The 13,282-nt window shown below is 47.1% G+C and overlaps 1 protein-coding gene across 6 annotated transcripts in view; it reads right to left on the reverse strand.

Moving 5' to 3' along the window:
- Positions 1-13,282, reverse strand: part of arhgef11 (Rho guanine nucleotide exchange factor (GEF) 11) — a 26,738-nt gene continuing 13,456 nt past the window's right edge. For 3 of the 6 annotated variants that reach the window (XM_076027921.1, XM_076027923.1, XM_076027924.1), the window contains 25 exons: positions 12,991-13,113; positions 12,517-12,540; positions 12,307-12,433; positions 11,884-11,977; positions 11,495-11,524; positions 11,162-11,294; positions 10,860-11,066; positions 10,109-10,156; positions 9,651-9,802; positions 9,416-9,556; positions 7,977-8,053; positions 7,079-7,204; positions 6,869-6,986; positions 6,175-6,323; positions 5,995-6,070; positions 5,336-5,518; positions 5,169-5,250; positions 5,007-5,087; positions 4,721-4,767; positions 4,282-4,413; positions 3,265-3,495; positions 2,503-2,610; positions 1,518-1,849; positions 1,002-1,134; positions 1-394 (listed from right to left, as the gene is read on the reverse strand). In XM_076027921.1, coding sequence (XP_075884036.1) covers positions 345-394; positions 1,002-1,134; positions 1,518-1,849; positions 2,503-2,610; positions 3,265-3,495; positions 4,282-4,413; positions 4,721-4,767; positions 5,007-5,087; positions 5,169-5,250; positions 5,336-5,518; positions 5,995-6,070; positions 6,175-6,323; positions 6,869-6,986; positions 7,079-7,204; positions 7,977-8,053; positions 9,416-9,556; positions 9,651-9,802; positions 10,109-10,156; positions 10,860-11,066; positions 11,162-11,294; positions 11,495-11,524; positions 11,884-11,977; positions 12,307-12,433; positions 12,517-12,540; positions 12,991-13,113 — 3,004 coding nt within the window. In that variant the 3' untranslated portion in view covers positions 1-344. The remainder of the gene's footprint in view (positions 395-1,001; positions 1,135-1,517; positions 1,850-2,502; positions 2,611-3,264; positions 3,496-4,281; positions 4,414-4,720; positions 4,768-5,006; positions 5,088-5,168; positions 5,251-5,335; positions 5,519-5,994; positions 6,071-6,174; positions 6,324-6,868; positions 6,987-7,078; positions 7,205-7,976; positions 8,054-9,415; positions 9,557-9,650; positions 9,803-10,108; positions 10,157-10,859; positions 11,067-11,161; positions 11,295-11,494; positions 11,525-11,883; positions 11,978-12,306; positions 12,434-12,516; positions 12,541-12,990; positions 13,114-13,282) is intronic. The other 3 variants (XM_076027922.1, XM_076027926.1, XM_076027925.1) reach the window with 2 other exon arrangements.

The raw sequence follows: 13,282 nt of genomic DNA on the forward strand, positions 1-13,282 counted from the left end.
GTTTGTTTGTTTTCACTCCGTCCACTGTCACTTCTTCCAGCTGGTCAACCGCTCAATATTAGAGTTTTTCTTTTTTGCTCCTTCATACTTTTTACCCTCAGTTCATCCTGGACTCCCTTATGTAGGTTGTGTTGGCCCTTACAAATCCAGAGTCTGGACACAAAAAACAAGAAAAAAAAAACCCAGAAGAGCCATGGGATTTTCCCCCTGGACTCAGTCCAACACCAGACCGGACCGGACCGGACCGGACCAAGACTGACAGCAGGTGCGTGCCACAGCAGTTCTTTGTGCCAAATCCTCAACGGTAAGAAGGCAAGGCAAGTCCATCCACACTGCAGCAAGGTTCAAAATCCAGTGGAGATAATCTTGGGTTCTATTGCACTGGACTCTCTGCCTGTTTGGAGCCAAGAAAACACACAAAAACAGATGAAACACCAAAAGCCATCGACTGCCGAACTCAAGTCAACTTTAGGACGTTTCCCCACAGCTAAGACTCTGCCCCACCACCAGGGGGTGCACTACTGCACATACTGCCATTTTACTGGACTTCACTGAAGTCAGTAGCCTCCCAGTAGCCTCCCAGTAGCCTCCCAGTAACCTCCCAGTAGCCTCCCAGTACCAACAGCACTGGTGTCCACGCTGCAAACTAAATTCATGCACATAAACCTCATCGGTATATTTTCAACCTGTTATATTTGGTACATTCCTATGGCAATATATATGTATATATACTGTACATGTGTATATACACGTATAATTCATGCCTGCAATTACAATTATTCAATTATTTATGTGCAGTGCATACATAGAGTATATATACATATATACATACATATATATATATATATATATATATGTATTACATTTCGCTGACAAATAAAGTTCTTGAATCTTAAATATATTTTATATAATGTGTATACGCTGTACATGTGTATTAGTTGCCCTGTACTTGTGAGACAATAAAGTTCATTCTAATCTAATCTTCTTGTGGGCCTGAGTACCGTCAGTGGAGCCCTGGTCCAGAGAGGGCGCCCTGGAGACGGTCACAGAGGGACACTGTTGCTCCTCAGACACCTGATTGGCCAGCGGCTCTCTGAGCTTCGTCAGAAGCTCGTGATGGGCTTTCTCAATCTCCTGTGGAGAGGGAGGGAGAGTGAGAGTGGGAGTGAGAGTGAGAGTGAGAGTGAGAGTGAGTGAGTGAGAGAGAGAGAAACACTGGTTCTTATTTGCTGCGGTGTCACATTTAAGATTTACATTTGTCATAATGGCATTTTGTGATGTCGCCACAATAAGGAAAAACAGATCAGCGTGTCCTGGTGGGCCTGACAGTTGGTTGGTCTTGGTGCATGTAGCTGCGTTTCCGTCACCCCTGGAATTACCCAAAAGCTAAATATGGCCATAAAGTAAATCGCGATTGTACTTTGGCAAAATCTTAGAAATATCGCTTTTATTTTGCCTAAAACTGTCGTGGAAACGCAGCTGGTTTCTGAGACAAATGAAGAATGAATTCTTGGCACCTTGAGCTCCCTCAGCCTGCTCGTCAGCTTCTCGATGGTGTGGAAAACCTCGTCCACATTTTTGATCACGTGACTCTGGTGAGAGGCCCTGGACTCGCTGGTGTCCTCCTGCTGCTCCTCCTGCTCCTCCTGCTGCTCCTGCTCCTCCTGCTGCTCCTCCTTCGACTGCTCAGTGTCACAGGTGGACGCCTCCTTGTCCGACTGCATCTTCGGCGACGCCTGGTCTTCCACCAGCTGAGGAGAGTGGTTTGCAGTGGGGGTGGGAGGGTCGTTGAGGTCATCGGTGGCTGTCTCGCCCTGCTCTGAGGGCATCACCAAGTAGAATGTGTTTCCTGGAGCACACAGACAGAGAGAGAGAGGCAGAGAGAGAGAGAGACAGAGAGACGGCGAGAGAGAGACAGAGAGAGACAGAGACAGAGAGAGAGAGACAGACAGAGAGAGAGAGACAGAGAGAGGGAGAGAGAGAGAGACGGCGAGAGAGAGAGAGACAGAGAGAGAGAGAGACAGAGAGAGGGAGAGAGAGAGAGACGGCGAGAGAGAGAGAGACAGAGAGAGGGACAGATAGAGAGAGAGAGAGAGAGAGAGAGAGACAAACAGAGACAGAGAGGCGAGAGAGAGAGACAGAGAGAGGGACAGATAGAGAGAGAGAGAGAGAGAGAGAGAGAGACAAACAGAGAAAGAGAGGCGAGAGAGAGAGACAGACAGACAGAGAGGCGAGAGAGAGAGAGAGAGAGACAGAGGCGAGAGAGACAGACAGACAGAGAGAGAGAGAGACGGCGAGAGAGAGACAGACAGACAGAGACAGAGAGGCGAGAGAGAGAGAGAGGGAGAGAGAGAGGGAGAGAGAGGGAGAGAGAGAGAGAGTGAGAGACAGAGAGAGTGAGAGACACAATCACGAGTTGCACTCTGTGTCTTCTTCTACTTCTTCTTAAATGAATGTACGACATGCAAAAATGAAGCAAAACGACAGTCTTGGATTGTTTACCCTGCACCGAGTCCTTGCCAGTAGGCTTGGATGATTGGTCTGAGTGGAGGGTGACATCATCAGTGATGTCATCAGGGACAGAAGGAGCAGAAGGACCCGCAACCACGGCTACGCACGGAGAGGAGACGAGCGGCAGATGCGAGGAGAGGGCGGAGGCGGAGGTGGAGGTGGGTTTTGTGATTTTGAGTGAATGCAGGAAGGGAGTGGATTTTGAACAGGTGTGAGAAGAAGAGACAAAATTAAGAGAAAGTGTGTAAGAAAAAAAAAGCAAAAGTTCAAGGGTGCAGGAAAGACATGCAGAAGATCAGAGAGTTATCAGAGGAAACGATCAATGCCAAGCAGCAAACATCCATCAAAGATCAACAATCAGATTGATAGCTGGAATTATTTGATCCACTAAAAAAAAAAAAAAAATTATGCAAAATATATATTTATTTTAATTATATATGAATCTTTTTCGCTTTCACTTGTATCAAATTGAACAAAATCAGTAAAGTAACTTAATTGATTGTAAAAATAAATAAATAAATAAATAAAATTCACTTGTGGAAAGTATTTTGTCAATGAGTTAATTAGGAATGAATAAACATTTTCAAATAAATAAAAAACAATATCAGGAAAAAAATCATCCTTTGGAAGCTGAAGCAAAATAAGAATAAAAAAGAAACAAAGTGAGGAAAGTGTCAAGATGCAAAACCTCAATTACGCAAAAATATTCCAAAAAGAAACAAAAAAGGCAGTTTGTTTCCGGCGGGTTGTTACCTTTCCTGATGACCTGCAGGGGGGGCTGTTCGGCCTCGGAGCTGTGGACGTCGTCGTCGTCGGGCTCGGCGTCCCACTCCTCGGTGCTGAACTTGAGCACCGTCTCCAGAGACTCGGGCCGCTGCCCCTCGCCGTCCAGCGGGCTTGTCTCATTGGTGGGCGTGTCGTCCGAGTCATGGCTGCAGCCGTCCTCATCCAGGTCCTGCAGCAGGAGCTGCCTCAGCGTTTCAACTGGGTAGAGGGGTGGGGCGGGGGAGATTCATGAGACTGGGGCTGCAACTAACGATTAGTTTTGTTGTCGACTAATCCATCGATTTTTTGTTTTTGTTTTTTTTTTTGTTGGGATTAGTGGCGATTATCTTCTTCATTTTCACCGCCTGTGTTGGACTTCTGTTGAACCGCACTCGCTTGAATCTTCACACCTGTGTTATACTGCTGTACTCTGACAACATGCATACATTTTTAAACACATATATCACGCAAAGTTTTTATCTGTGACAAAGTAATTTTTTTCTCAATGTAAAATAAAAGGGGATAAGTGAAAGACTTTTACAATTCAGTGCAAACGCCGTAATTCACTCATTACCGCAGTCAAGTTGCATTTTCCTAACAGTGAACTATCGTTTGCTAAACAAGCTTCTTCCATGATTTTCCGACATAGGAAAACTATTATTTACTTGCATTAAAGGCTGATGATTAAGTAACAAATAAGCGGTCTTTTAAAAAAACGTATATCCTGGACTTTATTTGTGAAGTCCTCTCTGCTGTGCGTGATGAAACAGCGCCCCCTGTTGGCATTTAAGGTGTCAGCGTATCGTTGTAGTGCTACCATGGGCGTGAGCTTCACGGAGTTTGCGCCTCATGTGTTCGGTCGCTGCTTTATTTTCTATGAAATATAAAACAAGAGGAGCTGCTTCATACGCCTCCTTCGTGCTACTCCAGTAGTCACCGAACACATTCTGTGCTCCACCAAAGAAAGCTGAGTTAGAAGAAACCCATCTTGAAAGTCCTTCTCACCGTCTCTCAGCGCAGCCTCGGCCACACACGGTGCTTTTCTGTCCGATTGGTCCGAGGAGGAGTTGACCGAGTGTTCAGTGTCTGCGTTGGAATGAGTCTCCATGGAGTCGGATGGATCTGCTATGGAGCTGTCTGGAAATTGAGAAAAAAAACAAAAAAAAACTATTAGTTAAAAATTAATAAACCTTATTTTGAAAAAAACAAACAAACAAACTACTAATTAAAACTTATTTTGATATAATAAGGTTGGAACTGTATGACTGGCCCAGTCAGGATGACCACCACAGACACAATATGATGATTTCTATATTTTCTTTTGCATCTCAAGCTTAAAATGCGCCAAAGCCTTACTTATAATGCATTATGAATCTGCCTACAACGCTATAAATACTTAAAAATACTCATAATGAAAAAATAAATAAATAAATAAAAGGATTACCTGCATAGACATCACTGTGGGCTGAGACTGGGGACTCACTGTATGAACTGGGCCAAAGGAAAGAGACAGCATGAGATAAAAACACTTGCTAGATACTAATATATATGCGCGCACACACACACACACACACACACACACACACACACACACACACACACACACACACACACACACACACACACACACACACACACACACAGATATATTACATATATACCTATACATATATATGTATATATACATCCATAACAATTTGTAATTTTTTTGAATGAATCAATGCACTCACGATGCAGGCGTGGGGCTGTGATTTATCAGTGGCGATGAACCAGCAACCAATGCGATGGCCTTCTCCATCAAATCTTTCCACCTTTGAAAAGCAACAGAAGAAAGTCATGACACAGAGCCACGCTTGAGAAGCCCGCAGCGCAGCAGCAGCGACTGTTCTCACGTGTCTTTCTCTGCCCGCGAACCAGCAACCAGCTCGTATATCTGACTCTCAGTGGGGCTGATGACATAGAGGGCGTTGTTGTCTGGAAGCAGCGCACAAGTTTGTCAAACGTTAGCCGCACAGTAAGGAAAGCAGGACAGGTGGAAGGTGCGACTGTGTGGGCGTACTGGTAGCGACTGGGCGAACCAGCAGCGAGTCCAGCTTCACCACGGGGCTGAGGGAGGTCTTGCTGTCCCCGCTGACTCCTCCCCCTCCACCCATCCAGCGGGACGGGAGTCTCAGCTGCAGTCGGTCATCGGGGCCTCGCTGCAGCAGGAGGAGGCAGTCTGACAGCAGCAGCGCCTGAATGTCTGGCGGGGAGACAAAGGAGACGTCGGTGCGGGAGATCAGCGGCCTTCGCTGCAGCTGCGTTTCCACCACAAAGATATTTGTAAAATTTCAACAAAGTACAATTGCGATTTGCAGGCGTTTCCATTGACCGGTGTGAGCTGTGATTCTAGGAAAATCTCCGTTTTACTTTTCAAAGCCCTTCTCCCCCATTTCCCTTTCCAATCCCTTGTATAAATCTGTATTATGATGTTGTTTGCTGTCAAGAATGATTGGTACATTTTTCTCTTTGATAACAACTCAAGTCTGTAGTTAAGAGATGTTAAAATAAAAACATATTTCTCATTATTATAACCAATTCAGAAAAAACGTTTTCAAATAAATGAAAACGATGGAAAAGAAATCCTCCTTTGGAAGCAGAGGCAAAATAAGAATAAAAAACAACAACAAATTAAGTCAACCGTCAAAATGCAGAACCTTAGGGGACACGTTCACTGACCTATCCGCTTGTCTTTGTTAATTTTCCAAGTGAGAGAACCTTCATGTATCAACTGCTTTGTGGAGAGATCCAGACTCTGAAGAAAGAGAACAATGATGAAGTTAAACAAAAAGAAAAGCCGTCACTCTTTCTGTCAGTGGAGAGACGTGGAAGGAGGAGCAGCTCGAGCCGGACGGCCACCTTGAACTGTGGGGAGGCGTCCAGCCTGCGCAGGTACTGATGGAGCCGCTGCTGGTGCTCCATCTGGCCCACTCTGTCATCCACCGCCTGGACGATCGCTCGACAACACGCCTGAGCACGATGGAGGGAGGCCAGGTCTGGAGATCCGGCTGGAGGAGGAGGAAGAGGAAGGGGGAAGATGGAGGAGAAGGAGGGGGGCGAGGTGGTGAAGGAGGAGTAGGAGGAGGAAGAGGTTTAGGAGGAAAAGAGGGGGAGGAGGAGGAAGAGGAAGGGGGGAGATGGAGGAGAAGGAGAGGGGCGAGGTGGTGAAGGAGGAGTAGGAGGAAGAGAATTAGGAGGAGGTGGTGAAGGAAGTGGTGGAGGACGAGGAGGAGGTGACAAAACAGGAGAAGAGGAGGAAGGAGGAAGAGAAGGAGGAGGATGAGTAGGAGGAGATGGAAGAGGAGAAAGAAGTGAGGAGAATGAGGAGGATAAGGAGGTCGGGAGGATGAGGATGAGGAGGAGAAGAGGAAGACGGAGAAAAAGGAGCAGAAGAAGAAGAGGAAAAGCAAAGAACAAGAAGAAGAAGCAGAGGAGGAAGCGGAAGAAAAAGAAGAAGAAGAAGAAGAAGAAGCAGCAGCAGAAGAAGAAGTCATCTCGTGTTTCACGTTCATTTTTCAAACCTCTCTAACGTGCTGCATGGTTGCCTGCTCACCCTCAGTGTGTTTGATGATGTTGTCCAGCAGCAGGGGATACTTGGTGAGTCTCTGCATCTCCGACACCAGCAGGTCTTTGAGTTGCAGCCTTCGACACTGAGGACTCGCTTCACACTCCTGACAGGACGGACACAAGAGGAGCATTAAGCAAAGAGAAAAAAGAACAATAGTGAGTAAAGCAGCGGCTGTGTGAGAGAGCGCCTGGTCACCTGGATGATGTGAGCAAAGCGAGGGTCTTTCCGCCGCTTGTCCTTGATGAGCTCCCTGGCCTGAGACTGCTGGCTGCACAGCTGGGACGCCTCCTCCTGGAACTCCGCTCCTGGGTGGCCCTCAAACTGCAACGCAGACACGAGACATCCTTTAGAAAACCTGCTTCAGGGTTCAGCCACACTCCATCACTAGAAAACAATGGATGTACAATATGGTAGTTTGACGAATAGAATAGAATAGAATGGAGGCCTTTATTAATTCCACGTCGGGGAAATTTGTATCAATACAGTGACGGTACAGTGCAAAAAGATGGAAAAAGTTCAGTCATTAAAAAGAAATTAAATATTTGCAGAGTAAAGGTCCTTCGTCGAAGCGATGCAAATAAACCACGCGAAAATGTGAATTTTTTTTCGCTGGCGAATTTTTCAACATGCGTATAAAATTCAGTGAGCGAATGAAGTTCAGCGCTCTCTCTCTTTCACGCCGAAGGAGAAACAAAGTGAGGACGTCCTGGTGATTGTTGAGTTAAAAAAAGAAAAACAAAAGAAGTCTTTGGGTTCACCCACGGGCATCGATTGTTTGCATTGTTATTGCTGTTTTACGCCAGCGTTTCTCAACTGGTGGGTCGCGATCCAAAAGTGGGCCGCGGAGCCGTTTTGGTTGGGTCGCGGCTTTGTGAGCAGTTTCCCTCCCCTTCACTGTCTGAAGGGATTTTCATGAAGGAAACGTTGGGCAATTATTTTGCAGGACGCACAATAATTCCAGTCACTCATTGAGTCAACGTGACAGAAAGCGGGGCGAGCCAGTATATTCTTTTATTTTCGTGGACAAAAATTTGGGCCTGTGCGACTTCACGATGAGGATAAAAAAAACTGATGCCGAGTGCCGTGGTCTCACCCTGGCGAGCAGGACGTCGCCGATCTCATGAACAACTGGGTTTTCCCTGCGCTTCTTCATCGCGTCACAAAGGCTGGCTGCAAAAGGACAAAAAAAAAAAAGAAGAAAACACACGGGAACACAACCATCAGAGAAACGGCGGTAAATGATGCAATTCCTTGCAGCACTCTTAAAAGGTGGAATCATCCAGAAGAAGAAGCCAAAATACAAACAACAAGAGCGGGCTAGCCGAGCGCGGCTGCTCAACCACACACGCAGCAGTTCTAATTAAAGCACACAGCACATATTGACTCGGGGAAGCGGCGGGCTGAAATTGCATATTGCTGTTATTGCCTTTGCTTCGCGTGTTATTATTTACCCAACAAGTGGCTGCTGCCTGGTGTTGACTCAAAGCATAAGTGCCTTTAATGGGCACACAGGAGCAGGCAGATAAAGAGAGAACCAGACGCAGCGTACTTCAATTTCCCATTAATTACTAGTTAGGGATTTTTCTTCTTCTTCTCAACTGCACAACAGCAGGCGCGTCGCTCACACACAGGGCAAACTGCAGCAGACAAGGCCCAAAAATAATTCCCCTTTTCCCCCTTGAATATTTAATGAAAGCTGGAAGAAAGCCCACTAGAACGCTCAGACTGACGTAAAATAAATTCCTAAGACTTAAGCCGTGTTTTCACTACCATGCCTGAATACCGCAACCTAAAAAACAATGCTAGAATTTGCAGCCGTTAGCTAGTTAGCTTATCCTGGAACACAGCGTTTGTGGGGCAGCACTAAAAACTAGCCGGGGGTCAGTGTGCGCTGTTCACTCACATTGTTGAGCAGATTGAGAGCCACAGAGCTCAGCCTTCCGTTAACGCTGCAGGTTACGTATATACATTGCAAATATTTTTATTTTCTTTAAAAAAAAAACAACAACAACATATTTGTCGATCAACTCATCGTCCTGTAGCAAAATCAATCGTCAAAATTTGTACTGAAGAACTGAGAGTGAGACCGACGGCGTCACTTCCTACTGGGGCTGCAGAATTCTGGGAGAAAAAAAAATTAAAAAATGAGAATCACAATTTGTTTGTTTTGAATTGAGATCACGATTCTCCCACGGAAAAAAAACAATAGAATAAAGAGCTCTGTGGTGACGCTGGAGGCGGCTGTAAAAGATTTGTAGTGTGTTTGACTTTTCTCGTCTTCTCTGCAACTGAAAGATTTCCCACCGAGGGAACATGAGGGAGAAATGTGGAGCGCTGGCTTTCTTGCAGCTGATTCCAATCGAGCTGGGTGAGAGCGATGCATTCATGCAGCTCCATTCAAGTTTCAACGAGCAACGAAATGATCCTACGCTGCGTCATGTAGTGATAATACGAAACCATCATCTGTGTCCCCCACAAGTACACAGAAGTGTACACCGACTTGAGGACAATAAGAGGCAGCGGCGGTCTGACCGTGGAGTTCGTAGACTTGGTGCAGGTTTGGAAAGATGCAGGCCAAGTCGGTCGCGTTGAGCACCAATCTCATCTTCTGGTAGAAAACCTGGTCGAGAACCCTCAGCGTGCGCAGGTGCGACACCTCGGTGGTGAAGAGCTCTGAAGGTGGGAGAGAAGACGGCGTGGACGTCGTCAGGGAACTGTCGGCAAACCATCGCGTGCTCGTCTTATTTTTGTTCTTCCTGCTTTGTACCGTATATGACGGCCTGGCGGTCCACCTCCTTTGGGCTGAGCCTGGCGAGGAGCTGCGGCGAGACCGTGTCCCGCCAGTTCTGGGCCTCGCCGGCCCCTTCCTCCTCCAGGGCCACGGCGTCTGGCAGCAGGGCCAATGGATATTCAATGCTTCTGCAGACACACACACACACACACACACACACACACACACACACACACACACACACACACACACACACACACACACACACACACACACACACACACACACACACACACACACACACACACACACACGGTATAAAAACACAGGAAGAATGAATGGAAAGAAGTCTGAGAGGAGGAGGAGGAGCCACTCTGCTCTGCACAGAGGGACAAAGCTCTTCGCCTGGACAGGAAGTGAACTCTCCAAAGTGAACAGCAGCTGCACATTGGTTAGGAGTGAGTCAGAGTGACGCCTCGAGGCCTGCAACTCACCGGCGTCTAGAGCGAGGAGTGTATGGGGGCGTTGGGTTCTCTAGGGACCTGAGTGTGAGAGAGTGGAGAGAGAGACGGCGTGAGGACTCTCAGGACTCCAGAGTCTGGGTGGGTGGGTGTGGATGCAGGCGGCTGGGTTCTACTGCGGTCATTTGGGGACAGAGTCTCATTCCACCTGGAGGATGCGCCCGGGAATCATTGGCTGATCCAAACCCCCTCAATTCCAACCCCAAATACTGAGTGGCAAGCAGGGAGCCAATGGGATGGAACCCACGACCCACTATTGTCAGGACGGACGCTCCACCACCAGACCACTGGGCTGCTTCTAGGTCCAGTGTGTGAAATCTGGCCCGACTTTTGTATTGGGAAAAGCTCAACACACTGCCCATGAATCATTAATAAAAGGGTCTTGCTTCCAGTTAGTTGCCATTTTGCACCAGCGTGTTCCTAAGGAAGCCTGGTGTGGACAATCCAGCTGCCTGACAGCGCGATTCGTGATCGGGGTGAACGTTCGCGTCCTCGAATGAACCAAACGGAGAAAAAGGTGGACGAGGTCTCCGGGTTTGTGCTCACAGGTCAGCGTAGTTCGCTGGCAAGCTTAAAGAGTGCCGCAATCTAAAACATAACCACTTGATGTCACTGTTTCTTCTCAAAATCTCCAAATATTACACACTGGACCTTTTAAAAGCCAAATATCTGCACCATTATTTCCCAGAGAGCGTCGAGGGGCCTTCCCTGGGTGAGGACCTACCGTGCCGAGCTGCTGGACGCAGATGACGAGGTGCTGCAGTGCAGCGGTCTGAGGCCCGGCCCCTCCCTCTCCTCGCCGCAGTCCTCCATGTCCACGTCGCTTCGAGAGCGAGGAACCGAGTCGGCCCCCGCAGCGGCGCCCCGTCGACGCCCTTCGCCCTGAGCCTTCAGCGACTCGCTGCGTGCCAGACGCACCGAGACGGTCGGGCTTTGAGGGGGTGGGGGAGAGATGAGGACGATCAGGGGTCGGAAACATTTTGAAGCGGAATTGCTGGATGGGAAATGTTGGGAGTTTGCTGCTACCTTTCCACGCTGTCGTCCCCCAGGCTGCTGGAGGAGAGCCGCTGGGCCTCGGCAGCATCGCCTCCATCCTCCCCTGTGATCTCTGTGTGGTTCTCAAACTGCTGGATGATATTTCTCACATTGCCGGGACGAACTATACACACACACCACACACACACACACATAAAAGGCTTAGTTTTTACAGCGTAATAAAAGAGACACAGGATTAAAAAAAGAACTGAGCGTCAGATCCAGGTGTGATTGGTGAGAGAGAAAACAAGAGTGAGGGAAACGGAGATTGTGAAGAAAGTGAAAGAAAAGAACAGATTGATAAAAAGATTGATATGAATGTACCTTCAGTAGGTGACAACGGGACATGGAATGCTACAAATCAAAAATGAACCAAAGGAAATTGAGTGAGGAGACAATTAAAAGCCCATGAAAACCAACAACAGGTTGACAAACAAAAATAAATTGCACTGACGTGAGACTGGCAAGACATGAACTAAATGAATATGGTCTGACAAACACGACGAATGGGCGTGTCATAAGTGCATGGAGGTGTGGCAACGAAGCAATGAACGTGTCATATACATCACATACAGCTGATTCTGCAAAGACGGATTTAACTGCTTGAATGACGGCAATATCTGCTATTTGTGTGGTGTGAGAATAGATTCTAAATTAGACAATAAGTGTGTGTGTGTGTGTGTGTGTGTGTGTGTGTGTGTGTGTGTATTTACTTGACTGGGCAGTGTTTCGAGGCTTGCCGATGTACTTCAGGATGGGATTTCTCTTTTTGTCTTCTCCATCCTTTTCCTTCTTGGTACCACTTATCTGTGGATAGAGTCACACATGACATCAATAATAAATATCAAACAATAACCTTCATATGTGCGATCACAGCAATAAAACAGGCCAACAGCAATTAGTTGGGCAAACAGCACAAGAGTGAACTTTAAGCACTTGTGCTTCATTTTTGAATCCTGGATTCTGAATCGTTGAACTGAACACTTTCCTGACAGTGTGATGCTTAAATTTGCCCTAGATGGGTTTTAAATCAAGCAAAAAAAAAAAAAAAAGGGTTCTAATTTCTTTGATTTCCAAAGCTTGAAAAAGTAACCAACCACGGCAGGGTCACCGGACTGGATTTCCTTCCTTCTTACCTTTTTCGTCTTTAAGAAAGCCAGCCACTTCTCTTTCTCGGTGCTTAGACCAGGGAAGCTCTTGGAGTCCCTCAGCTTGATGCCAGAATGACGCAGGTAGAGCAGAACAGCCCATGCTAGAGGGGAACTGAAGGGGGTGGTGGGGACCGTGAGAAGAAAACCAAGCAAAGTGGCAGGAGAGAACCGAGGCAGTCGAGAGAAATCTCTTACCTTCTGTCCTCCTCATGCTTTGATCTATTGCACAAACACAGACAAACAACAAAGGTTAGATTAGGAAAGCAGCTCAGTCGAGGCTCACAAAAGACAGACGGCCGCTCGTTCGATGGACTTGGAGCGAGAAGGAGCTGCTGTCATGTGACAGGAAAGAACCTGCCGTGGTAAAATCCAGGGAATACATGTCATGTGTTTTACGGGATTGGGCAGCGATGGGGCCGACCTTTGTCATGATAGCTCGGGCTACGTCCAACTGACTCTTTGTAATAACGCTTTTATTGGGCCTCAAACGTCTGACAGTTGCCGGGCAACCTGCTTTAACCATTTACTGCAGGTGTGTTCGCACTGCTGTCAGCCAGACCGACACGTAGATTAGATACTGAAACATTTCTTCTTCAAGAAAAACGTTTTTGAAACAATTCAAGTTTTGCTGCGATCTTGAAATGTGATGTGGTTGCTGCACAAACTCACAGTATTTCCCAGAGGGCAGATATCTGTCTGTCCACCACCTGCCGCTCTTTCAACGGGTCTCCATCCAGCTGCTGCAGGTCTCCTTCTCCAAAGAGAGAGCCTAAGCCCATCATCTGCTTGTTTCTGGGGAAAACACAGAGTCGACCGGTTACAGTGAGCTGGCTAATCTAATCAACAGGTAGATTGGACGCTCATGGGGATCTGAATACAGATTCAGAACAAAAAGAACTGCTTGCAATCATCTCTGAAGTCTTTGAAACTCGGTTTTGTTTTTTTAAACACGCATTTTTTT

The sequence above is a fragment of the Nelusetta ayraudi genome, unplaced genomic scaffold (genome assembly GCF_046127955.1).
Source record: "Nelusetta ayraudi isolate G7.1 ecotype Tasmania unplaced genomic scaffold, CSIRO-AGI_Nayr_v1 ptg000022l, whole genome shotgun sequence".
In the NCBI taxonomy this organism is placed as follows: Eukaryota; Metazoa; Chordata; class Actinopteri; order Tetraodontiformes; family Monacanthidae; genus Nelusetta; species Nelusetta ayraudi.